Raw genomic sequence first — 25,618 nt, 5'->3', positions numbered from 1 at the left:
TGCTTTGTGTTTATTGTGGCCATTTTGCAGATGAGAACTGCCGAGGCACAGGCAGCTTACATGACTTGCCCAAGGTGATGCCCACAAAAAAAGTGCAGAGCAGGATTCCAACGCACTCATTCTGGCACCAGAGCCCACTGCCCTCCACATGTCAACATTTGTCAAACTACCCCGGAAACAAATTCTCCAGGGGATTCGCTTAAGGTGCAGTTTCTCAGGCTCTTTTTGGTGAGATTCAGATTCAGTAAACCCAGGAATCTAGATTCCTCTTCTCCTTCCTCTCCTTCTCCTTCTTCTTCTTCTCTTGAACAAAATCTATGTTTCTTGTAATCAGGACAGTCTGGGGACCAGCAAACGGTGCCTGCTGCTGGGATTCATACATCACCCCCAGGCCAGCACTTACCCTGCCTGAATCCCAGCCTTTGCCCTCTGCGGCGAGGTAGGACCCCCGCCCCCCTGCAACTCCTCCCCTATGGGCGGCCTTTTAGGATCACCAGGCATTTGCTGGGACGGCAGTGCCTTTATTAAAATCCTTAAGTCCAGTGGGAAAACTGAGGCTCAGGTTTACTTTTGTCCAGGTTTCCCCCACAGTCAGGGGTTTCCAGAGTCCTACAAAGGCCACTTGAACTCAGCTAGCCCCACCCTGAGTACAGATGAGGATGCTGAGGTATACAAAGAGGGGTGACCTACCCCAGCCATTCATTCACTCATTAGCACTCACTAGGCACTGCTTGAGTGCTGTTCAGGGCACTGGTGTTTGCCCTCAAGGAGCTCCCTCTCGGGGGGGCAGTTGGGGAGAGCTATGAGGAAGGGAGGAAGCACAGGTAGGGGGTGATCAACCTTCATGGGTCAGTGGGACGGACTTCATGGAGCAGGGACCTCTGAGCCAGCCCTGGGAGAGGAGGAGAAGAGCTTGATAGGTGTAGAATGAGAGGGAACAGCATGCTGAACAGTGGGAACAGCATGGATAAAGGCTAGGAGGTCGTTCAGGGAGCGGGGGGAAAAGCCAGTGCTGGATGGAAAGGCGGGGAGTGTTGTGAAAGGCCTTGAATGCCATGCCGAGGAGTGTAGGCCAGTGTATTTTACCTTTGCCTGAACCATAAGAATCACGATACAGATTCCTGGGCCCCACCGTGGACCTCTGGAGCTAAATCTAGAGGGAGGCTGGGGGAAGGCCGCAGGGAGGGAAAACCACTAACCAGTCACACTGGTTACAATACACCCAGTTACCAGCAGGTCTGGGATGACCTGAGGTTTTCCAAATTCTGGACAGTGACTGAGTAACTGATGTGTTTTGTACAGCAAAGCCCAGGGTTGCAGAAAGCCGAGGGAGGGGCAGGAATGCTGTCCCCGAAGGCATTCCTGCTGTTCAGATTCAGAAGAGGAGCTGAAATGAAGTATCAAGGAAATGAGAAGAGAGACCCTTTCCCGGACCCCCTTCTCTCTACCCCCTTACCCCCCATCCCTACCCCCCGGATGGAGGAGAGAGTTTGGGATCAAATGTCCACTGCCCTTGATGGCAGCTGGGAGTGGGGCAGGGACAGAGGTCCCCTGGGTGCTTCGTTTCCTCACGTTTGTAAAATTGAGCTTCTGTGAGTGCTAATGACATCATGTTTTATAAGCTCCTTAGCACAGTTTCCAACACAACACATCCACAGTCAGTATCCATATCTGTTGTTAGCTGTCGAGAAATATAGCTTGGAGGTTAAGAGCATGGACTCTGGGGCCAGATCGCACAGGTTCAAATGCTGGCTTTGCCACTTCTCAAGACTTCAGTTTCCCCATCTGTGAAATTATAGTGTCTACTTTATACCATTTGTAGTGATGATGAACTGAATTCATAAGTGCCGAGCATACAGAACAGCGCCCAGTGTGAAGCAAGCACTATATATTTGTTAAGTAAATAAATGCACCCCCTTGGATGGCATTTAATCTGCCCATTTTGCAGGTGAGGAAACCAAGACTCAGAGATGTGTGCGGCGGCCTTGCCTAAGGTCGTACATCTAAGAGCACATCTAAGAGTGACAGATGGAGGGATTCAAACCTGCTTTCCTTCCCAACCTCTGTCCTTTCCCACTGTGCCACTTTGCTGGGGTGGCCGAGAGGGACACCTTTTGGAGCAGTCCTCAGGACTGTGGAGACATACCAGTCTTGTTTGACCAGATTTCCCTTGGCTCGGCTAGAAGAGAGGCCGACGCTTGCCTAGATGTTGTACGAATTTGCCCTTGCAAGAATGTGGATGGGAGAACCCCAGTGGAGGATGAGAGACCTAGAGAGACCAGGGGACCCTGCATCTGATGGGCCGTAACCCCTGTTGCTTTGCTTCCAGCCAAGTCATTCTGCTTCTCTGACCCTGAGGCAGAGAAAAGGCTTGAAGACAGGGAAATGTCAGCTTGCTGTTCTTCCTATCTGTGGGATCTGGAGGAAGTTGCTTAACCTCTCTGAGCCTCAGTTTGCTTGTCAGTAAAATGGGTGTTTGGAGGGGGAGGGGGCGGTGTTCGTGAGATGACTTTTGGAGATACCTTGCCCACAGCCCCGTGATTGCTATTTCTCTCCCCAATCAGGACAGAGTCACTTCTTCACATCCAGCGCCTGGCTTCCTCATTCATTTCTTCTTCGGATATTTATTGGGTACTTGTGTGCCAGGCAAGGTGCCAGGTGCTACTGATAGAGCACTGGACAAAGTCCTTGCTCTCCTGGAGTTCGACTTCTAGTTCTGAAAACAGGCAGTACACAAACAAACATACACAGATCTATACTCCTTATCTAACATTGGAAATCCACAAGCTCTGGAAACCGGAAGCGTTCTCATCACTCAGGTGGAAGCAAGACCTGACATGAGCTAAATGCGAGGCTCTTTGGAGGCTTTACTTACTCCCCTTGGTGTGAAGACTCGTGTGTCTCGCTGCAGAGATGTTCATGTGACTGGTCACAGTGTGCTCCTCGGGCCCCATGGCGGGCAGGGGTAGTTTTGATGGGTGGTATTTCATACAAGATGACCTTTCTCTAATCTGAGTAATTCTGAATTCGGAAACACACCTGGCCCCCAGGATCTCACCCAGGATGACAGGCACCTACAGTATCGTGTCACATAGTGACAGTGCTTGGAAGCAGTGTGGGGGTGGAGTCGGGGGAGCCTCTCTGAGGAGGGACATTTAGAAGGACAAGGGGCAGAGACCCTGGAGGAGCGGGCCAGGTGGAGGGAACCAGAGAGGATGCTAGAAAAGGTCTCGTCCGCCCGACCGGCCCCATTTCCGGGCCTGCTGCTTGCCCCCGCTCTGCGTGCACAGTTCTGTCTAAATGCACACATCTTCGCCTTTCCAAGAAGTGGTGATGCCTCTGAGGTTTCGGGTTTGCCTCCGACTGACTCATTTTCATTCTTGGGGCCCCCTTGGGACTCCTCATCTTCTCGACGTCACTTAAGAAATCCAAGTCTTCACCAAAGCAGGCCTGGGAGCTGCGACTGTCTGGGGATGCTCACCGTCTGGGCTGGCATCTGAGTCCCCCCTCCCCCTCCCTCCAGAGAGAGAGGGAGGAGGGGGGTCCGGGTGAGGGGAAGAGAAGCTTGGCCCTCGAGGGTTTGGTGGGACGGCTTTCCTGAGAGGGAGGAGGTGTTCTAAGCAACAGGACTGTGAAGGGACTAACAGCCTCCGGCCTGCAGAGCCAGTTTGCGAAGCTGAAAGTGACAGGCGCGCACATGTCTTGAGTGCCAGCGTGGGGGTCGCTGCTTATACTCAACTCAGCAAGCTTGCTGGGGCTGGGGACACAGCAGTGACTGATGCAGCAACAAGGGCCCTCATGGAGCTGACCATCTAGTGGTGGAGGTGACTTTTTTGTGTTTTTTTTTTGTGGTACGCGGGTCTCTCACTGTTGTGGCCTCTCCCGTTGCGGAGCACAGGCTCCAGACGCACAGGCTCAGCGGCCATGGCTCTGCAGCATGTGGGATCTTCCCGGACCGGGGCACGAACCCGTGTCCCCTGCATCGGCAGGCGGACTCTCAACCACTGTGCCACCAGGGAAGCCCTGGAGGTGACTTTTGAGCTAAGACCTGACATAGACACATGGATATCTGGGGAAAGAGTGATCCCAGCAGAAGGAACAGCAAGTGCAAAGGCCCTGAGGAAGCTGATGTGGTTGGCTGGAGTTGAAGCAAGTTGAAGAGGCCTGGGGAGAGAGGTCAGGCAGGCCAATAGCAGCCAGAGGCCTGCATTGTCTCACTCAACTTGTACAGTAACTCTACGAGGTAGGAACTGCTCACCTCCCATCGATCTGCCCAGCAGCCCTGTGCACATGGTCAGGCCAGGACCGACGTCACAGGTGATCCAATCATTGCCCAGATCATTCTACAGATTATTTTACTGATGAGCATCTTCCCAGCATGGCAGACACCCTAAAGCAGAGGGGACGTGGTGGGGCTGAGGGTCGTGGAGGCAGGTAGATGCGTCGGTGCCTCCCCAGTTCCCTGGGGAGGAAACTGAGGCTCAGGGAAGAGACTTACTCGGTGATACAACTTGGAAGGGGCAGAATCTGGATTCAAATCCAGGGCTGGAAGCCTATGCATTTAACTACTATTCTGAGCCATCCAGCCCAAGGAGCAGAGTTTAAAAGAAGTAGGTTTCTAGGTTAGAAATAAGGGAGCACAGTCACCAAGAGCTGTTTTGGTGAACTGCGGAAGGCCTGAGGGTTTCCTGAAGCAGCCAAGAGAGTGTTTTGTCTTTTTAAGAGGAACTTCTCCAGAGAGGAGGGACGCCAGATCTCTGCGGGGGCAGCCCTCCAAGCCCGCAGACTCTCAGCTTCCCAACAGTCTTGCTTATGGGGAGTAGGCCTTCTAGAAACCAGATTCTACTGTTGGACAGCTCTAACTGGGAGAATATCTTTCCTGGGATTTAGCCAAATTAGCTTTCCAGGAACTTTTGCTTTCTGGCTTTGCTTCTACCCCTTGGAGGTAGTAAGCATCCTCTTCCATCCCAGCGCAGTGATTCTCTTATTCAGATGACACAGCCATAATTCATTCAGTCATTCTTCCTCTTCAGTCTGGCTTTGGGCATGATCTAATTGGTCAGAGTCCCACATAGAAACCATTGCCTCCCCCAAAGCCTGCCCAGTCAGAGAGGAGGGAGACTCTCACCTCCTTCGATCTGGAGCCCATACCTCTGTTGATACCACCTGCAATCATACTTTGTAGTGGCCACACCCCAGTTGGGGCTGCTATTGAACTTGTCAGCTAAACCCTCCAGTTCTCTCCTCTACACGAGCTGCTGTCAGTTAAGGTTTCTTCCATTCTGAGGTTCCTTGTTTGAGGCTAACAGTCGTTCTCAGTCTTTCTTGTTTTCTAATAAATCAACTGCAGGCTATAATTTTTTCTCTGAGTACTGCTATGGCTTCATTCCACAGGTCTCGTTACACAGTGTCATTCACTGCTAACTATTAGAGTTTATAATTTCCCTTTTGATTAAAAGTGTTATGTGTGTTATAATTTTTTTAAGGTAGATGGAATATTTTAAGTTATCTTTTGATTGTTGATTTCTGAATGTATTGCATAATGGTCAATATTTGTAGATCCTATGATATCAGTGATGGAGAATTTGTCGAGATCGTCTTTGTAGGATTTTCTGGTCCATTTTTTTTCTGTTTGTTCCTCTTGCATTTGAAAGGACGTGTGTTTTTGTTGGGTTAAAGTTCTAGAAATATATTTTGTTCACGCTTACTAATTATATCGTTTATATTTTCTCTGTTTTTATGTAGTTTTCTCTACCTGATATATCTCCCACTATGATAGAGGATCTGTTCATTTTTCTCTGGCCTCCTCTCAGTTTTTTGCTTCGTTTTTGTAGGTATGTTGTTAGGTGCTTATAAACAATATACGATACGAGTAGAAGAGGGCTCATGATTTTCATACCTTCTTGGTGAGCTGCTCCTTTTATCAGTATAAAACAGCTACCTTTCTTGTAATACTTTGATGCCTTAAAATCCATTTTATTCAGTATTAATATCGTATACCTGTTATCTTTATTTGCATTTTTCCTGACTAACTTTCCAATTCTTTATTTTCTTTTCTTCCCCTCTAACGTCCAAGGACTTTTCTTTGACCCCAGTCTGGTAGCTGCATGAGTTTAAAAAAAAAACAAAAAAGAAACTTGCATTTTAGTCTCAGCTCTGCAACCCACTTGCTCAGTGATCTTGGGCAAGTCATTTTCCCTCTTTGGGCCTCAATTTCCTAAACCGTGACATGGGGATATGACTCGCTTTGCCCCTCTTTAGGGTTTTTTTTGAAAATAACAACACATAGTGAATATGAAAGGCATTGTAAACATCCCTGTACTCATACTAGTCGTTGGGTGTAAACACTGGCCGGCATTCTAGGCAGTGAGAATGGCATGTACAAAGGCCTGGAGGAGGGAACACATCCACAATGAGGCAGCCAACGACTTCAGTTTCGCCATCATTGGTTGGCTGCCTCTGCGTTCGCAAGGAGACGTGCATGAGACACAGTCCCTGGCCTGGAGGACTTTCAGTCTGGAAATGGAGCAATATGATGCGCACGGCTCACTCTTTATGAGAATGGAAATGATGTTTGGACAGAGGGACAGGCAGAGCTGGGAGGTGGGGGGAGGAAAGAGTAGCGTTTGATCAGACATCCTGAGAGGGTGGCGTAGGAGGAGGGCACTGAGAGGCAGAGGAAACAGCCCAAGGGAAGTGGGGAGTCTGTGGCTCATATGGGGAGGGTGGGGCAGGGCTGGGGGGGTGTAAGGACTGCTCTTTGATCCCCTCGTCCGCACCCCCTGAGGAGGAAAGCAATGGGGCTTTTGCAAAATTCTGGAACTCCTCACTGACAAATGATACTGCTCGGCCACAGGAGGGCAGGCGGTGATGGCATGTCTCCAGCCTTGCTCCCTCTCATCACCATAACAACCGCATCCCACGGGGACAGAAGGAAGGAACGTTTGGGAGTGCCAGAGCTTAGGGAGCTTAGGGAAGGTGCGGGGGAGGGGTCTCACCTGTTGCTTCTTTCCTCTCATTGGGGGTCTTCTGGTGTCTCAGGACACCCACTCACCCAGGAGGACATCACCTGGTGGTTGTAAGCCACAGAGGGACCACAAATGTGGGGTGTGGTTTTTAAAAATTGAGCATTTAAAAACCAGGGTAATATACATACAAATCTGGGTTTCTAGCTTCTTGTGAAAAATCGAGCACCCTAGTGACCCCTAGGTCTTCATTTACATGGTGCAAAGCAGAGTGGCGGGTACCTGTTAGGACTGGACATGTGCTCGCCACCTGCCCCCTCTCTACTCACTGAGGTCATGCATCTGCATTCTCTTAGATATTTGGTTGACGTTGGGGGAGATGACCCTCCGTGGCCGTGAGAGGTGGCTGGGAGCTGGGAACTGCCCCCGGAGGGAGTGAGTGCCCCATTGCTGGAAGCAGGCAACTAGAGGGTTGATGGCCCCATGGCAAAGGCCTAGGGGAACTTGAAGTGTTAGCTGACTTGGACTCCGGGGTCTTTGGGGATCCACCAGCTCTGAGAACTGGCTGTTCTGAGACCTTCGATGACAAACTCCAGTAGCCTTGTGCACCCTCTGCTCTATTCCCTTCCCTCTCACCCATCGTATTTTTCTTTTTCTTTTTATTGCAATGTGCATGCAGACAAGTGCCCGGCTTCACAAAGTAAACACAAGCGTGTAAAACCTGATCAGGAAACAAAGCGTGACTCACCCCCCAGAAGATTCTCTCCCGCCCCACCCTCCCCAGGACACTTTCCTGACCACTAACCCCAAGATTGGTTTGTGTCCTTTTGGACTTCATATAAATGGAATGAGTATTGCCCTTTCAAGCCCAGCTTCCTATACTCAGCTTGTACTCTGAGACCCTTCTGTGCTGTCATGGCAGCTGTCATGTACTCAGGGTCTGTACTTGGCGTTTGGAGACGAGCTTTTGCTGCCTGCTCCATCAGCACTGCCCTAAGCCTCTTCTACCCAGCTATGCCAGCCATGGTCTCTTTGCCTCCCCTCAACCGCCCCAGGAGGCAAGTGGTTCAGCTCTCATTTCCCAGATAAGGAGACTGAGGCTCTGAGAGGACCACAGTGTGTCAAGGTCTCCCAGCCAGTCAGTGCAGAGTCCTTGCGCTTAGGCTCAGAGTTACGCTTCCGCATCTTAGATGCTCTGGGGTCCCTGCCCATGTGGGTGTCCCCACACATCTGCGTGTCCCTGACCGTGCCAAGAATGATAAAGGATGAGACAACAGAAAGAACTCGAGGGACAGCCCCATCCCAACCCCCGCCTGTCTGCAGACAGACCATGAACAGGGAGCTCTTATCTGTGCTGACTGCTTTGTGTTTGCCCAGGGACCAAAGTCCTGGTCCCTGTTGAGACATGCTCCCTGTGAGGACTGGGCAAACAGTGGTCGTGGTGGAGGCCAAGTTCTAGTTCATCACTTCCTGCCTCGTTACCTTGAGACTATTTCTGAATTCCCCTGAGCATCAATTTCCTCCTCTGTGCAGGTAATGTTTAACCACATCTTCCACACGGGGCTTGCTGGGAGGAGCAAACAGAGAGGTGTATAAAAGGAGTGAATTTACGGCTGCTTCCTCCATGCCAGGTGCTGTACTGTGACTCCAGAACCAAAAGATCTGGGTTCAATTCCCAGGCCCACCTCTTACTAGCTGTGCATCCTTAGGCAGGTTCCTGGACCTCTCTGGGCCTCAGTTTCCCCATGTCTACAAAGGGAATGATAATAATTGCACCTTCCATGTTCCTCAGTTGGGGAAGGGTGGAACCTATGGGCAGAAGGGCCCAGGGCATGGTCTCTAAAGACTCAAGGAATTGGGGGCAATCATGGTGACTTCTGGTGACCTCAGTAAGAAGGCGAACTGGGAGCCGTGACTGTCACTAAGACAGCCAAACTCTAATCAGCATCTTGGGGCCGGGACATCTTGTATCTGTGTATCAGGGCAATGAGCAGTAATCAGGGTAACGCCCCAATTACCAGCTCTCTGGAGATCAGCTCCCCCCTCCCCTCTTGGGGTGGCCAAGATCGGTGTGGTGCCTGCCTTGGGCTCAGAGGAGACTGAGCCAGAATTGGTCAGTGTTTATCCAGCAGTAAGAGGCAGAAAATGCCAGCTCTGGGAGCTGTATCCCTGCCTCCATCAGGGATGGCTGGCCAGGCCGCACTGGACACAGCCAGGGGGAGTGCGTGCATTTATTCTTCCATTCAGCAAATATCTATGGACCCCCCCCCCCGCTACTGTGTGCCAGGCGCTGTGCTAGGCTGTAGGGCTATAGCAGTGAACAGGGTGGGCACAGCCTGTAGGAGCTGGTGTTCTCTGGGGGATTTGGACTGTGCACAGGACACATGCGTGTGTGACAGGCAGTGAGGAGTAAGTGCCAGGAAGAGAAATAAAGCAGAAGAAGGGCTTGCAGAGTGAAGGAGGCTGGCCGCTGGTCCTGAGCAGGTGACGTCTGCACTCAGGTCCTCAGGCGCAGCCTCCTCCCTGGGGGCACTGGTACCTTCTGAGGATGGGCGTGGCTTCCAGGATCCTAGATGGAGTCACCCGGCTGCCCCTCCCGTGGACATTTGGACTTAATGTGTCAGCAGCCAACGTGAGCGTCCACATTGCCATAAGGTGGCTGTTAGCACAGGATGCCAGCCTGTCCCGGAGATGGTGCACCCCCTTGGGGCTCTGGCCCAGCCGAATCCCACAAAGGAGGTTCACGGTCTCCAGCCCCCTCCCTCCCCTCTCAGACAAGGCTGTGTGTCTCACTCTGCAAGCTCCCGCGGGCTTCAGCCACAGCTGATGACCTGCAAACCGGTCTCTAGCGTGAGCCTTCCTTCTGAGCTCCAGGCCGCTAGGACATACTGCCTCCTGGTTGCCTCTTGGGGCCCGTCGCCTACTTGGACTCACCAGGTCCACAGTATGGTGAAGTGCATGGTCTTCCGCAGCAAGACCATGCCTTTCCCGGCACCCGCCACTGTCCATCCGCCCGTGCTCCAGCCCAAGGCCACCTCCCTGCTCCCAGCTCCCAGCCACCAGTCATCACCAAGTTCTGCCACGTGTACCTCCCAAACAGAGCTAGAGCCTGGCTTCTCTTCTGCAGGTCGAGCGGCACCGCCTCTTCTGTCAGCTACTCCTGCACTCGTTCTCTACACGCAGGTCAGAGTGGGCTTTCTGGAAAGCAGCTCCTCTCCTGCCCAATAGCCTTCAGTGGCTCCCTACTGCCCTGAGGAAGGAGTCTGAATCGCTTACCACCCCTGGTAGACAGTGTTGTCTTCCGGCCCTTCTGACTGCACTGCTCTCATCCCCTATGACCCCTGCCCCTCACTGCAGCCAAGGGCCTGTCTTGTAGGATGGGAAATGGGCCGCGTCCTCCCTATCTTAGGATCCTTCAGAATCTGTAAAATGGGTTTAATAATTGTACTCATCTCATACGGGGTCTTAAAGCATCCTAGAACAGTACCTGGCATGAAGGAAGCACTGTATAAGTGTAAAAGTCAGAATAAAGTAAAGTACATAAGCTCATTTATTGAGTACCTGCTCTGTGCGGGGCACCGGCTAGGCTTTCTGCTTCCAGAAGATGGAGCACATCCCCTGCCCTCACGGAGCCCACCATGCCTTCTGGGGGACATTCTTCCTCCCTCTCCACATGCCGCCGTCCCTCCCCTGGAGGATTCTTGTTCATTTACCTGCCCCCTGGCCCCCCACCAACCCTGTAGGACCAGGTGGCCCTTCCTCGCCCCTCCTCATGTCCTCAACAGCCTCTTGCGTATCTGGTGATGCCTGACCTCACGCTGGTCCTTCCCACAGCCCACTCCATCTTGGTGGGTGGCACCTGCATCCTTTCAGTGGCTCCGGCCGAAAGCTTCAGAGTCATTCTTGACCCCTACTTGTCCCCTTTTCTCTGACCCAGCCCCCGAACTCCATTCTGTCAGCAAAGCCTGTTGACTCTACCTTCACAGCAGATCTAGAATTTAACCTCTTCTTACCTCTTCTTCCCTACAACCCTGGTGCACCTGGCACCTGGTGCCTGGGCTAGTCCAGTGGCCTCCTCATGGGTCCCTGCGTCTGCCCTTGACCCCAGAGGCCGGAGGGAGCCTTTGAAGTCTCACCTCTGTGCCCCAAATCCTCCAGTAGCTTCTCTCCTCACTCAAATATTTGTTAAGGGAAAGAAGGAAAAAAGGCACGACTGAATGAATGAATGGCCTTTTCCACATCTGTCCTAGCTGGCACGCAGTAGGTGCTGAGAAAACACCTGCAGCAAGAATACATGGGGCCCCAGCGAGGGGGTGAGGACGCGAAGCACACAGTAGGCGCGGGGGGAGCCTGGTGGGCTCTTTGGCCGAGGTGTCTGGTTCTTGCTGCTGCCGCCCCTCCCCTCCACTCTCTGGGCTGGGGGTGGGGCAGGCAGGCAGAGCCCAGGCCATTTTGGGGCCCTGGCCGGACTTCCTCACTATCCTGGGTGGGGCTGGTGATGTGGCTTTCGCTTCTGGGAACCCTAGCTGGACGGCAGTTCTGGGAAGGCTGCTGACCCGTGGAGAAGTGTATCCCTACCCCCCCTGCCAGACCAGCTCAGCAGACGCTTCAGGCCAGCGTAAGATTGTGGAGTTTCAGGGGTCAGCGGCTCCAGAGGGAGGTCACCCGCAGCGCCTGCTGTCCCGGGCTTCCTATCCACATGCCTCTTGTCAGAGGACCGGCTGCATCCTGTCTGCTGATCCAGCCTCCCACCCCCTCCACGTCGGTTTGCAGCCAAGAGAGGGGAGAGGACCCGGAGGCCTGCACACCCCACTGGCTTCAGGAAGAGCCCCGCTGGGTCACTTCTGTGCCGCTGCTGGCTTCTGACATTTCAAGACTCGCCACTCATCTCCCCCCAAATAAAAAGAGTGAGTTAAGTGTGTTTCCCGGTCAGCAGGAGTGTTTTCCCACTCTGTCTGCTTCTGCTCTTTTCTTGGTCAGGCTTTCACCCACTCTGCTCCTTCCTCACTCCATGAACTTGGCTTTGTCACTTGCCCTCTGTAGGCCTCAAGTTTCCTCTTTGGCCAATCTGACTAATAACACCACATGCCAGGGCTGCAGGGACGACATTCTGAGAGGCAGTGGTGCGTGGATTCTAGAGTGAGATTGCCTGGGTTCAAATCCTGGCTCTGTGACCACAAACGAGTGCTCTGGCCTCTCCGTGCCTTCATCTCCTCATCATTAAAATGAGGATTTTTTTTTTTTTTTTTTTTTTTTTTTTTTTTTGCGGTACGCAGGCCTCTCACTGTTGTGGCCTCTCCCGTTGCAGAGCACAGGCTCCGGACGCGCAGGCCCAGTGGCCATGGCTCACGGGCCCAGCCGCTCCGCGGCATGTGGGGTCTTCCCGGGCCGGGGCACAAACCCGTGTCCCCCGCATCGGCAGGCGGACTCTCAACCACTGCGCCACCAGGGGAGCCCGGATTTTTTTTTTTTTTAATTATTTTTTTATTTTTGGCTGCGTTGGGTCTTCGTTGCTGCGCTCAGGCTTTCTCTAGTTGCGGTGAGTGGGGGCTACTCTTCGTTGCGGTGCACGGCCTTACCGTTGCGGTGGCTTCTCTTGTTGTGGAGCACGGGCTCTAGAGCGCAGGCTCAGTAGTTGTGGCGCACGGGCCGAGTTGCTCCGCAGCATGTGTGATCTTCCCGGGCCAGGGGCTCGGAACCCGTGTCCCCTGCATTGGCAGGCGGATTCTTAACCACTGTGCCACCAGGCAAGCCCTAAAATGGGGACTTTAATGGCATCTACTTCATAAAGTTGTGAGAACTAAATTGCTTAATATATTATAAGCACTTAGAACCACGCCTGGCACGTAATAAGTACTGTACATGAATGACAGTTATTAGGGGCAAAGGCTTGGTACGTACTCCATGTTTAAAAACAGATTATTGTATTCATTGTTGTTGAATTTTAACCAATCATTGATTTAATAGATGTTTCATGAGCACATACTGTGTACATGTCAGGCACTGTTTAGGCACAGGGGACAAAGCAATGACCATGGCTATTTCACTTAAAGGAATGTTTGTCATGCTGATTTGTAAGACCACTTTATATGTTAAGGCCCTTCACTTTCTGTAACGTAGATTGCCACTTTCTGCTAATCTTTTGCTTGCTTGCTTTTTTTCTTTACGGTGTGTTTTGATCTGGGGAAGTTCAAAACATTTCTGCAGTCAAATCTTTCTATCTTTGCCATCTACCTACTGAAATAAAATAAACATTCACCTATATAACCTCAGAGATATGATGAGAGATGGTGATAAGTGTATGACAGAAATAAACCGGGTGCCGTGATGAGAAGTAACAGAGGGTGCCCTCGCTGGATGGTGTTTCCGGGTGTAAAGGGTGCGAGGGAGGAAAGGGACAGGGGTGTGTCAGAAGGCCAGTGGGACAGAAGGCTCGTGGGGGAGGGAGCACGAGGGAGGGAATAGAAGGGGATGGTAGTGGGGTCTCCGGGGGCCAGATCATCAGAGGGGCTTGGGTGGTTTGGGTTGGTTTCTTTTTTTGCATTTTCTTAAACTTCTTATTTTATGGTAATTGTTGTAAGGATTAATCCACGCAGTTGTAAGAAATAATACAGAGAGATCCCCTCTACTCTGTTTCCCCCAAGGGTAACATCTTACAAAACTATAGTTCGGTATCACAGCCAAGGTATCGACATTGATAGAAACCACCGATCTTCCTCAGATTGCCTCCGTTTTACTGGTACTCGTTTGCGTGTGTGTTTGCGTGTTTGCACACGCACGCACATGTTATTTTTATTCGTTTTGTTAGCTTGCTTCTCATTAATTTAACTGTATCACGTGTACAGTTTTTGTCTCCACCACTGCAGTGAGATACAGAACAGTCCTATCATCGCAACGATCCCTGTGTTGCCCTTTTATAGCCGTGCCTCCCTCCCTCCCTGCTGCCCCCCCCCACCCGTGCGGGCAACCACGAATCTATTCACCACTTCCATAGTCTGATCATGTCAAGAATGTTACATAAAGGGAATCAAGCGGCATGTAGCCTTTTCAATTGGCTGCTTTCATTCCGGGGCTTGGATTTGATTCTGACTCAGAGATGCTGCTCTTGGATGGGCTGTGGACCCCTGGGGCTCTGTGCTCCCCCCCCAACCCGACCCCGGGGTGAAGACATCTTTCACCAGAGGCCAGAGGCCAGTGAAGTGAACAGACAGATCATGGCCTGGTTTCCAATTTGAAAATGACTCTGGTTTCATCATGGAGAAGAGACTCGCGTTTGTAGCAACTGCTAACTGCCCCCCACCCTGCCGGCTCCCCCTCGTTTCAGTGTTCTCCCCAGCCCCAGACTGGGTCTTGGAAAAACCTTGCCACGACCCTATTCAAAGACCCTCAAAAACCGCTCATTGCCTGGGGGGCGGGTGGGGCTTTGACCTGGAGTCCTTACTTGGGCTTCAGTAAGCTCAAGGAGCCGTTGTGTCTGAACCGCTAAGACGGAATGCAAAATTGAATGTGTGCACTTTTCTGGAAACAGAGCTTGGAGTTTGCATCAGAGGTTCAGATGGGTCAGGGACCTCCAAAACATAGAGAACTCTGGGGTCTAAACACAGATAGTGGTTAAGAGCCAAGGCTCTGGAGCCCGACTGCCCCCCAGGACTATCACCTCTCTGTAACCTCAGACAAGTCACTTAACTTTCCTGAGCCTTGATTTCCTCCTCTAAAAATGGGAAAAAATACTAGTACTTACTGAAGAGGGCTGTTTTAAATATTGAATTATTGTATGTAAAATGTTTAGAAAGAAACTTGGCATGTTTAAATATTTTGGTAAATATTGTATGCTAGAAGAGCTGGCTGGGGTTTTTTTTGTTTTTGTTTTTGAGGTACGTGGGCCTCTCACTGTTGTGGCCTCTCCCGTTGCGGAGCACAGGCTCCAGATGCGCAGACTCAGCGGCCATGGCTCATGGGCCCAGCCGCTCCGCGGCATGTGGGATCTTCCCGGACCGGGGCACGAACCCGTATCCCCTGCACTGGCAGGCGGACTCTCAACCACTGCGCCACCAGGGAAGCCCTAGAAGAGCTGTTTTGATTATTGAATTAATCGATGTAAAATGTTTAGAAGGAAGCAGGTTGACCAACTCTTCCTGGCCCATTTCATTCCATCTTGTTGGGTTCAGTCTGTGGTTCTAGGAGAAACTGGAGTTGGTATATTGAAAGGTACCTTGGTCTCAGAAGCCAGCAGACCTGGATTCTGACTCTGGCCCTGCCCTCTCGCCAGCTGTGGGACCCGATGGGCAAGTTATTTGATCTCTCTGGCCTCGGTTCCCTTAGGAAGAAAGTGGAAATAACAACCCATCTTGCAGGGTTCTTGGGCAGAGTCAATAAGGTAATAACTCTAGTGCACATGGCAAAAGGTCAAGCACATGTGAGTACTTAATAAGCAGGACTTTGTCTACACAAATGCTTGGTTCAGCATAAGGGAGCTGTTTCCAATAGTCAGGCTCTGCTCAAAAATGACCTAGGGGTGACCACCCCATCCAGGGAAAGAGTACAAGCAGAAACTGGATGGCAACATGTCAGAGATGGGATCTCGGCAGGCACCCCTGTTCAGGTTGCCACTTGGGCTGGGCAGGTGACCCCAAGACCCCCCCCCAGCCCCTACATGTCAGGGTGTGGACTTGAAATTATTTCCTTTTGCCATGTGTCTTACACCCTGATCATTTGGTAATTATTCTTTTTAATTCCTTTGCTTCTCTGCACCTTCGTCCTTCGTTCCCTGTGATGTTCAGAGAGGCCTTGTCGCCACCACATCTGTGCCGCGGTTTCTCCTGAGATGCAGCACCTGCCATCCCTGTGAAACCAGTCAGTGTGCGTGTGTGGGTGTGTGTGTGCACATGCATACGTCTGGATGTGCCTTCCAAAACAGATCAAAGATAACACCCTGACCGCTGTAGATGTCATGATTTAATCTACCCTGGGGGGGTTGCTTCACTCCCCCACACCTTTTTAAAGCACTTTACCACGGTAGCCTTTCTGCTGTGTGACCTTGGACACGCGTCTTGACCTCTCTGTTTCTCTTTCTTCAAAATTGGGGCTAGAGTGACCCCTTTGACATCTCTGCCACAGGATGCTGTGGATGTCTGTGAACTCACAAGAAGGAAGGTTGCTGGGACTTGGCAGAGGAAACCAGCATCACTGTTTTCCAAACCCCACCCCCACCCCTCCTTCCTTGGTCTTCACTGTGGCTCTGCCAGGAAGGCCAGTTGAGACTTTGAGTGGATACCAAGTCTCCCCCTAGGGAGAGCTTTCCAGCCCCGTGCTGAGCCCATCAGCGGCCCCACATCATGTCCAAAGTGAATTTATTCGACAGACTTGCCTGAGCACGTGCTGCGTGCCAGGCATTGCCGTAAGTACTAGGAGATTGGCCGTGCACAAGACAAGCACAGGCTCTCGGGATGACAGACACACAGTTGAAAGGAGAACATCTCCCATTCTCCTTGCCTTTTGCCCCCAGGGCACTTTTGGAAGAGTCTAGGCCGCTTCCTGCATAGACTGCCCCTCAGTGTAGGCTTGTCTGATGTTTCCATGTGATTTGTACACTGGGGGCAGGGACCCCAGGGAAGTGATACTGTGTTCTTCCAAGGGCATTGTTTTCAGAAAGCTCATGACCTTGGTTTGTCCCATTCCTGGCCATGTCGACACTGACCATTTGGTTAAGGTGGTATCTGCCAGGTTTCTGTATATAAGGTTCTATACAATTACATATATCAAGTATTGTATGTGAATTATGTAAAGTTAATTCATGTGAGTTTGTGGGGAGATACTTGGAGCCTGCTGTGGTGAAATAGAGCTGTCCCTTCCCCCCACTTACTCATCTTTATCGCCGTAGACTCCTGCACCCCTATTTTAACTCTAAGGGTTACGGCTGGTTACTATAATATTCATTGTGAGGTTCTAATTGTGCCCGTTTGGGCCAGTGGGCATCCATCCTAGCTGGCTCCTGTGTCTTTTCAAGCGGTCCCCATCATTCGTGGAGTACTTCCTTACTTTCTGGCGCAAGAATTCCAGGCTTTTCTTGTACTTTCCCTGCTCCTGGAGTCAGCTGTTTCTCCGAGGAGCCCTGGTTCCTGTCAGTCGAGAATAGTATTTAGACGCCAAGACCTGGGCACTGGGATGGCATGATCATCAGATGCAATGCATGATTCTGGACCAGATCCTGGACTTATAAAGAGCATTGCTGTGGCAATTAGCAAAAGGGAAACAGGGTCTGTGCATCAGCTGGCGGTAATGCATCCGTGTTAATTTCCTGGTTTGGATGGTTGTGTTGTAGCTATGTCCGCGGCTGTCCTTGTTTTTCTTAATAAACACTGGAGTATTAAGGGGCCATTTATTCATTATGAATAGATGGATGAATAAGATGAACAAATGAGAGAGAAGACAGAGACAGAGACTGAGAGAGTATCAGTGAGGACAGGGAGAGGAGAGGCATGGGGGTGAGAGTGAATCCGTGGTATGTTTGAAGAACAGCAGGAAGTAAAGGTGTGCAGGGGGGCAGGTGCAGGCCTGGCGGAGAGGGAGGCGGGGCCGGGTGGAGGGGGCATGCGGCGTAGGGGGAGGGCTGTATCTGGAGGTGAGCTCTGAAAGCTGGGCTTGGCATGATGGAGGCCGTGGGAATCATGAATCAGCGCTAACGGGCTCACTTGCTCCCAGCAGGCGCTGTAGGATCTCCCAATGGGGTGGCTTCACTCTGGGCTCACGTTTTCGGTGGGCTGTCTGATCCTGGTGTGGGCGGCAGGCTGTGGTAAGTCACCATCTCTCATTCATTCATTCCTTCCTTCATTCAGCAAACCTTTACAGTATTGATTGTTTATGCACCAGGCTCACGCCGTGGGATAGATGCCTGTGATGGTGGGATAGCTACCCTTAGACTGACATATTTTTCCTTTAATTCGGCCAAGGGCAGGTAGTTGCATTTGCATACTATAGAGGTGCATTTGGTCTGTCTCCGCTGATGGACCCTGTACCCAAGGGTATTTCTTCAGCTGCAGGCATCACCCCAGTGCCAGCTGGGAAGCTCACAGAGCCCCATTCCTGGCCCCTGCATTGTGAGGACCGTGCCTCGGACAGTGGTTTTGTTGTTTTGTGATGGGCCCCTTGGTCTCTTTGGGCTGGTTTCCAACCCATCCCTCTTGGTCGTCAGGCTCCAGCTGCTCAGAGGTCTCCTGTGTCTCCCCAGGGAGCGTGAGGGTCGTGCAGGGGCCCACCTGCTTCTCCGACTACGTCAACATCTCCACCTGTGAGTGGGAGATGGCCCGGCCCACCAACTGCAGAGCTGAGCTCCGCCTCTTCTACCAGCTGAAATTCTTCTACTTCGAGTAAGCCTGGGCTGAAACCGGGAGTTGGGGAGGGTTTGCCTCGGAATTCGCCTGGCCCACCTGGTACCCCGGAGTGCGTGTGCTCAATGCGGTTCACGGGGGCTTACCGGGCATGGTAGAGGGGAGGTGCCCTGGGGTGCAGCGTGTGTAAGACACAGCGAGTGCGTCACGGTGCTCCAAGCTCAGTGTCACCAAGGCACGTGGCATGTGGATGTGGTGGAATCCTGGACTAGACCAGCAGTTCTCAAGCTTTTTCATCTCAGGACTCTCTTGTGTGCTTAAGGATTAAGGGACTTACTAGGTGGTCCAGTGGCTAAGAGTCCATACTCCCAGTGCAGGGGGCCCAGGTTCTATCCCTGGTCAGGGAACCAGATCCCACATGCTGCAACTAAGAGTTCGCATGGTGCAACTAAAGATCCTGCATGCTGCAACTAAGACCCGGTGCAACCAAAGAAAGAAAGAGAGAAAGAAAAGAATTAGTGAGGACCCCCAGAGCTTTAGTCTGGGTAGCTCACATCTACCAATATTTCCCCTATTGGAAATTAAAACAGAAATTTTAAATCACAACAGCCCACAAGTTCACATTCAACAGGCTGTTGGAGCAACGGCCCATCATCACACATCGTGTACCCTCTGGAAAAGTCCACTGTACACTTGTGAGAGAAGGAGAGTGGAAATGGCAACTAATGTCAGAGTATTACTATGAAACCAGTTTGACCCAGTGGAATCCCAGACCACACTTTGAGAACCTCTGGGCTAGGCCATTGTTTGGGGGTACAGTGTTAGCGGTGGAGTTCACAGCCATGGTTGGTGGACCATGGAACTTGGGATATGTTTTTCCAGGTGGTTCACTGGGATAATCCATGGTACACAGGGGTGACCAGTGGTATAGGTGGTGCTCCAGGACATGATCCAGTACACGAGGCACACAGTTGTGGAGCACGTTGGGATATGCAGCACACCTGATGTGGGCCACACTGACAGAGCTGTTATGCCACGATATACTAAGGTGGACCAGCTGTGCTTCTGTATGGGCTACATTGGCCTAGACCAGGGACCTGCAAACTATGGCCCACGGGCCACATCTGGCCTACCACCTGTTTCTGTAAATAAAGTTTTATTGACACACAGCCATGCCCATTTGTTTACGTATTGTCTATGGCTGGGGCTTTTTTGTGCTGTATCAGCAGAGTTGTGTAGTTGGAACAGCAAGAGTATGGCCCTCAAAGCCCCAAATATTTACCATCTGGCCCATTACAGAAGACGTTTGCTGACCCCTGGCCTAGTCCATGAGACACGGGGTTGGCTGTTTTGGGTGACACATTAGGATTAGGCTGTGGGGCACAGGGTATGTGCCTGCCGAGCCACAGTCCGCTGTACTGGGCTAAACTGTGCTACCAGAGGGGTGCTGGAACAGACACGTATGTTGTTACAAATTCTTTCATGCTGTGGGTTCTTCCCTTTTGCTGGCTTTCAGGGTCCAAGGCTGGGGTCAGGGGCGGATAAGAGTCCATGGTGGGTGTGGTGAGGGGCTGTGGCCAGCAGGGAGGCGGTCCCAGGCCCCTGTCCCCATTGCATCCTGGCCACTCTGCTCCCAAGTTCCCAGATCTGGTCCTTGAGGCAGGGTGACCAGGAAGCTGGAAGGGCCTGTGGTTCCTTGAGGTGTATCCTGGGATGCCCGTGGGTCACATGACCAGCCTAATGCAACATCTGTGTCTGCAGAAACCACACGTGTGTCCCCGAGAACAGAGCTGGCGCGGTGTGCGTGTGCCACATGCATATGGATAACGTGGTCAGTGTGGACACCTACCAGCTGGACCTGTGGGCTGGGGAGCAGCTGCTGTGGAAGAGCGCCTTCAAGCCCAGCGAGCATGGTGAGCAGGGCGGGGCAGGGCGGGGCAGCATAGGGCGGGGCTGCAGTTGTTCCCACATCGCCAGGGCACGGAAGGCAGGCTCCCCTTGGGGGAGGGGGCCATTCAAGCAGCCTCCAACCCCTGATGGGGTTGTGGCCCCTTTCTGGGCCTCAGTCCTCCCATCTTTGAAATGGGGCTGGGCTCAGCAGTACGTCAGGACCCCTTCGGTTCAGATATTTCAACGCCCTGTGTTTAAGTGCCCAGATCGGGGTGCTGAATGAGGCATATTTGGTGGAAGGCATGTTTGCTGCAGATCAGAAACTGAACCGGGAACCGTCCTTCTGCCCTCTGTCAACTGTTCAGCTGCTGCTTCTTCAGACAGCCTAGACCGTGGGAGGCTGACCTCATCCTGGTACCCAGAGTTCCCGCAGGAATTCCCCAAGAGCTTGCCGGGGTGTAGTGACAGGAGTTTAAAACACTACTTATTGCTGTATGATCTTGGGCAAGTCATGTTACCTCTCTGAGCCTCAGTTTCCAAAAGACAGTTATTATCCCTATTTTGCAATTGAAAAACACCGTACATAGTTCAGAGAAGGCAAGTAACCTGCCCTCAGGTCACACAGCTCCTCAACAGCAGAGGCAGTATTCTCACAGAGCTCACAGTAGTCACCACTCCATCAGCAATTCCGGAAGGGCTTACTCATACCCGGAGTTGGAGGGTGTGTGGGGGGGGTGATTTAAATTGACCCAGGAACGAATCCATGAATTGAAAGAGTTTTCATGTGTGTGTTGATTTTAATGCTCATAATATACCTGTGATCTCATGGATGTGATTGCTTTAAAAGAGACTAAGTTTTAAAACACATGAATCAAAATAAAGAAAAATACTTGGTAGATAATAATACAGAGCACGGAGATGGCCAATAGAGTGAAGGATAAAGGTAGAAAGGCCAAAGTTTGGGTTACTTCGCTTATGCATTTTGCAGTCACTGTGGAAATGTAGTTAACAACCACTAAAGTGGATTTTAGCGACGTGAGAATCGGTATCAGGGTTTTAATTCTCCACCACGACGAAATCTGTGTGGTATCCCATCAACGTATTGCGGAGGTGGCGTTGACTGAAAATCTAAATGGTCTGCAGGCCGGGCCGGGCCTCCTCCTGACGCCCAGCCCAGCCCCTCACCAGGCACCACTTCTCCGCAGTGAAACCCCTGGCGCCCAGAAACCTCACTGTTCATGCCAACATCTCCCGCACGTGGCTGCTGACGTGGAACAACCCGTACCCTCCTGAGAATCACCTATACTCCGAGCTCACCTACCTGATCAACATCTCAAATGAGAACGACCCCACGGATGTGAGTGGGCGCCCTGTGGGGTCTCTCTGTGACCTCTTGAGACTCAGACGGGTCGAGACTCAGGCTCTGGGGTGGGAGATGGGGAAAGTGACCCGCGATTGGACAGCAAACCCTGGGGATCTGGACCCCCAGCTTCTCCTCTGGCTCTATGCCAGGACCAGGCCCTCCACCGCTCCAGGCCCCTGATTCCCAGCGTGCACATAGGGGAGTTTATTTCCGGGCACTGTTCCTCATCTATAAAGAAGGACTCTGGACCACATTTGTTTCCCAGGGGGCGGGACACTTGGGATTTTAGGTGATACCTCCAAACACACTTAAATGAGCGAATCCCAGGGTGAGACGGTCACTCCACGCCCGCGCTCCTGCCCGACCCTGACTGTCAGGGGAGGCATCTCGGCTGAGCTGATCGGTTTACTAATCCTTCTCTTTAACAAAGAGAAGAGGCTGCAGGCTCAGAGCCTTCCCCCAGAAAACAAGTTCAGCCGAAATTTCATGCCGTTACGTGGTTTTGATTGCGTTTCCTTTATGAGATGCTCATGGCATTTCGTACTTGCCTTCCAGTCATAGCAGTGGCAGTGAGGTTCCATTTTATTTTATCTTATTCTATTCTGTTATTTTATTTTATGATGTTCCTTTTTTAAAAAACGAATGTATTGACATTTTTAAAATAGGGAGAGCTGATTTGTAGGAAACGATGAAGTAAAGAATCACAGGGGCTACACAGTGGGTGGCTTGGCCTGACTATTTTAGGTGCAACTGGGGGTGGAGGCCATTTGCAACCACCCATGTTTTCCCCTCAAATATTCCCATTGCAGGGATGCCATGTGAATACCAGGGGCCTCAGAGTCCTACAGAGCTGGGTTCCAGTACCTGCCCTGCCACCTGCTGCACGATCTTGAGGTTTTTGCTGAACCTCCTTGTGCCTCAGTTTCCCCATCTGTAACGTGGCGATAACAAGAGTACCCATCCCATAGGGCTGTGGAGAGCAGGCAATATATGACACAGACAGGCTCCCCTGTCATCAACGTCATCCTCCTTTTCTCCTGAGTGCCACAGGCCTTGGAAATCCCATCTGACTCTCCCTCCCGCGCCCTGGCCTGTTACTGTTGAGGGTCTGCTGGGAGCCATGCCCTCGTGTCCTGGGACCCAGGCTGGCCTGGCTTCGGCTGCCGGGGAGCAGGCCCCTGACATCTTGAGCTGTCACATCAGCTTCCGTCCCTGCTTCTTCTCTTCCTGGCCAAGCCGGGGGCGTGGCAGGTGTTGATTTATCTCTCTCAGGTGTGGTTTTCCTCCTTGGCACTGGGCCAGGATGTGGTGTAGAAGCAGGAGTGGGGCAGCCAGGCTCTCAGAGCAGTCGAGAAGAGGTGGTTGGCACAGACGCTGGGGAAAGACACAGGGTCAGTTTTGTCAGTAAATCCCCTTCCCGTTCCTGGGCCTGTGCAGGCTTCGTTCAGGGCATAGCCTGGAGGGGAGAGAAGGGTACAACCTATAGGGCCCAAAGGAATATCAGTTATTTGCTTATCATGGCTGGATCCAGGTTCCAGGAATCTCCATCCTTTGGTCCTGCTTTATTCTATGTTGGCTTCACTTTTAGGCAGGCTCTTCCCTCATGTAGCTGCCAATACGTCTACTAGCAGCTCCAGGCCTGCATCTTAAAACCGCAGTGGGAAAAGTTCTTCTCTCCAGATAGTCCCAGTAAAAGTCCTGGGGCCAATGATCAGTTATCTGCCTGGGATCACATGCCACACTCTGAACCTGTCGCAGGCTGTGGGCAGGAGACGGGGTGCTGGTGCAGTGTTCTCACTGGCCAGGGCTGAGTCACATGCCCACCTCTGGAGCAGGTCAGGTCAGCCTCACCCAAACCAGATGGGCTGAAAATGAAGGAGGGGTGGCTCCCCAAAGGAGGTTCTGCGGAAGAGGAAACAGAGACTGGGCTGGCTGAAACACAGCTGGGTTCAGGCCCCAGCACCAGACTCCAGCCAGCGGACAGAATTGTGCCTGGGCTATGGCTTAATGGTCATGTAGGTGCTCGGGGCTGCCTCAGGCCTCAGAATTCCAGGTCCAGCTTCTCTTGCTGGTGGGGCAGAATCTCCTGAGACACCCTTCCCCCGTCTCTCCCTTTCCAGGGACAGAACCGGGCCTGAAGAATTCCCCTCATTAGTCATTGGCCAGAGATAGTCACGTGCTCCTCTCTAACCAGTCACAGGCTAGGGAATGAAATAGCCGTGATTGGTTTAGACCAATGAGAATTAACCCTGGAACTGGAGACAGAGGCTTACCTGCCCTGAGCTTTCGGTACCTGACCCCAATTGTGTAGATGCTGGGTGGGTGCCCAGCTGTGTTTGCTACAGTATTGCAGACACCACCTGTGGCTCAGACTGGTGGGATCAATTCTAAAAATATTAGAAACTCGCTGTGGAATTTGGGAGATGGAGATGCTCATTGTCCTGGATGATTTCTGGACGAGGTTCTATAATGGAGTTAGAGTTTTGGCTTGGGCAGTGAAGGATGTATAGGGGTTCTCTAGCTAGGGAGTGGTAGGCCAGGCAGAGGGAACTACATGAGCCAAGGCTTGGAGGCATGAAAATTCATGGCATCTCTGAGGATTATGGGTCTGTGGGAGTGTGTACAGTGAAAAGGCAGAAAATGAGGCCACAAGCTTACTGAGGGCCATGAATGCCATGTTCATGATAATGTCGCGGGTGCTTACTCTGTGCCAGGCTCAATGTGTATTATCACTAATGACTGGGAAAGCCCTGCAGGTGGGAAGGTGTTTGTCTATCCATTTTAGTGACCAGGACACTGAGGTTTGGAGAGGTGGAATGACTCGCCCAGTGTCCCACAGCTGGAAATGGCCAAGCTGGGATTTGAAGCCAGGATTTGGACTGAGGGACCTGTGCTGTTCTCTTCTTCCGGATCTTTCTCTCAGAATGGTCTCCCGAACACCTGGCCTTTTTTGTTAAAAAACACACCAACCACAAGTAATTCCTCGGAAGCTCAATTTCTTTTTTGTTTCTTAGTAAACCATTTCCCAATTCCCTACACCTCTCTAAGGTGTGTGATTCCTTCAGTGAACGAGATCCAGCTGCTGCTTCCTGTTTACTGCGATTTAGAAAGAAAGGAACACCGGCAGTAAGAGTGTCCTCTGTCCCTGCCCTGGTCTCCTCCTGTCACTTCCACCCTGTCCCCAGCTTCCCTGGAAAGTTCCAGCTGCCCTCCAGTTTCTCCAGCAAGCTGTTAGGACTTTGCTTCCTTGCTGTGCACACCTCCCCTCGGCTCCCTTTACACCAGACCGTTGCCCCCAGGTGCTTCCAACCTGCCAGCAGGAGTAGTGTTGCCAGGAGCTGGGAAGGGGCTGTGGGGGATTGGAGGGGGGGGCTGCGAAGGGATGGACCCTCCACTGGGGGAGAAGCCCAGGCAGAGGATTCAGGCCACTGTCGTGCTGTCAGAATCCATCCTGAACCCAAACTTTACTTCATTTTTTATTTTTTTAAAGTCTTAAAAATAAAAGTAATATTCACATGAAGTAAAAAATTCAAAGGCTACCGAAGGACTTAGAAAGGAACTATGTTTCTCTCCTAACCCCGATCTCCAGTACCTCTCCCAGAGGTTGACCACTGCTCCCCGTCTCTTGCCAGGAGGGGAAGGCCAGGCTAGAGCAGGCAGAGGGTGTGGGGGCATGTGTGTCCTTCTAGAGAGAGTCTATGCCTGTACGAGCAAATGTGTGTGTGTTCCTTCATCACTGTGAAGTTTTTATTATTACATGATAATATTACTGCAAACAGAACTGCTTTCAACAGCACATATTTATTGCCCCAGAGTTTCTGGGGGTCTGGAGTCTGGGCACGGCTCAGCTGGGTCCTCTGCTTAGGGTCTCACAAGGCCGCACACGCAGGGGTTGGCCAGGGGCTTGCTTCCAAGCTCCTGTGATGTTGGCAGCATCCAGTTTCTTGTGGGCTTTGAACTGAGAGCGTCGGGTTCTTGCTGACCTTTGTTGGGAGGCCGCTCGCAGTTCCTTCCCTTGTGGCCTTTTCAAAGCCAGCAAGGGGGAGAGAGTCTCCTAGCAAGTTGGAGTTACA

At 51.8% G+C, this 25,618-nt stretch overlaps 1 protein-coding gene across 15 annotated transcripts in view; it reads left to right on the top strand.

Annotated features, from left to right (window-relative positions):
• Positions 1-25,618, top strand: part of IL4R (interleukin 4 receptor) — a 41,292-nt gene that overhangs the window by 695 nt on the left and 14,979 nt on the right. The window contains exons 1-6 of one of the 15 annotated variants that reach the window (XM_073792184.1): positions 6,786-11,872; positions 15,746-15,818; positions 17,670-17,757; positions 18,157-18,331; positions 20,054-20,205; positions 21,388-21,539. In XM_073792184.1, coding sequence (XP_073648285.1) covers positions 17,688-17,757; positions 18,157-18,331; positions 20,054-20,205; positions 21,388-21,539 — 549 coding nt within the window. In that variant the 5' untranslated portion in view covers positions 6,786-11,872; positions 15,746-15,818; positions 17,670-17,687. Of the gene's footprint in view, positions 1-289; positions 4,318-6,785; positions 11,873-13,468; positions 15,825-17,666; positions 17,758-18,156; positions 18,332-20,053; positions 20,206-21,387; positions 21,540-25,618 lie in introns of those variants that run through there. The other 14 variants (XM_073792186.1, XM_033839115.2, XM_033839110.2 and 11 more) reach the window with 14 other exon arrangements.

Source organism: Tursiops truncatus, chromosome 15 (assembly GCF_011762595.2).
Source record: "Tursiops truncatus isolate mTurTru1 chromosome 15, mTurTru1.mat.Y, whole genome shotgun sequence".
In the NCBI taxonomy this organism is placed as follows: domain Eukaryota; kingdom Metazoa; phylum Chordata; class Mammalia; order Artiodactyla; family Delphinidae; genus Tursiops; species Tursiops truncatus.
The sequence above is the reverse complement of the archived record's forward strand: the minus strand, read 5'-3'. Positions and strand labels throughout refer to the sequence as shown.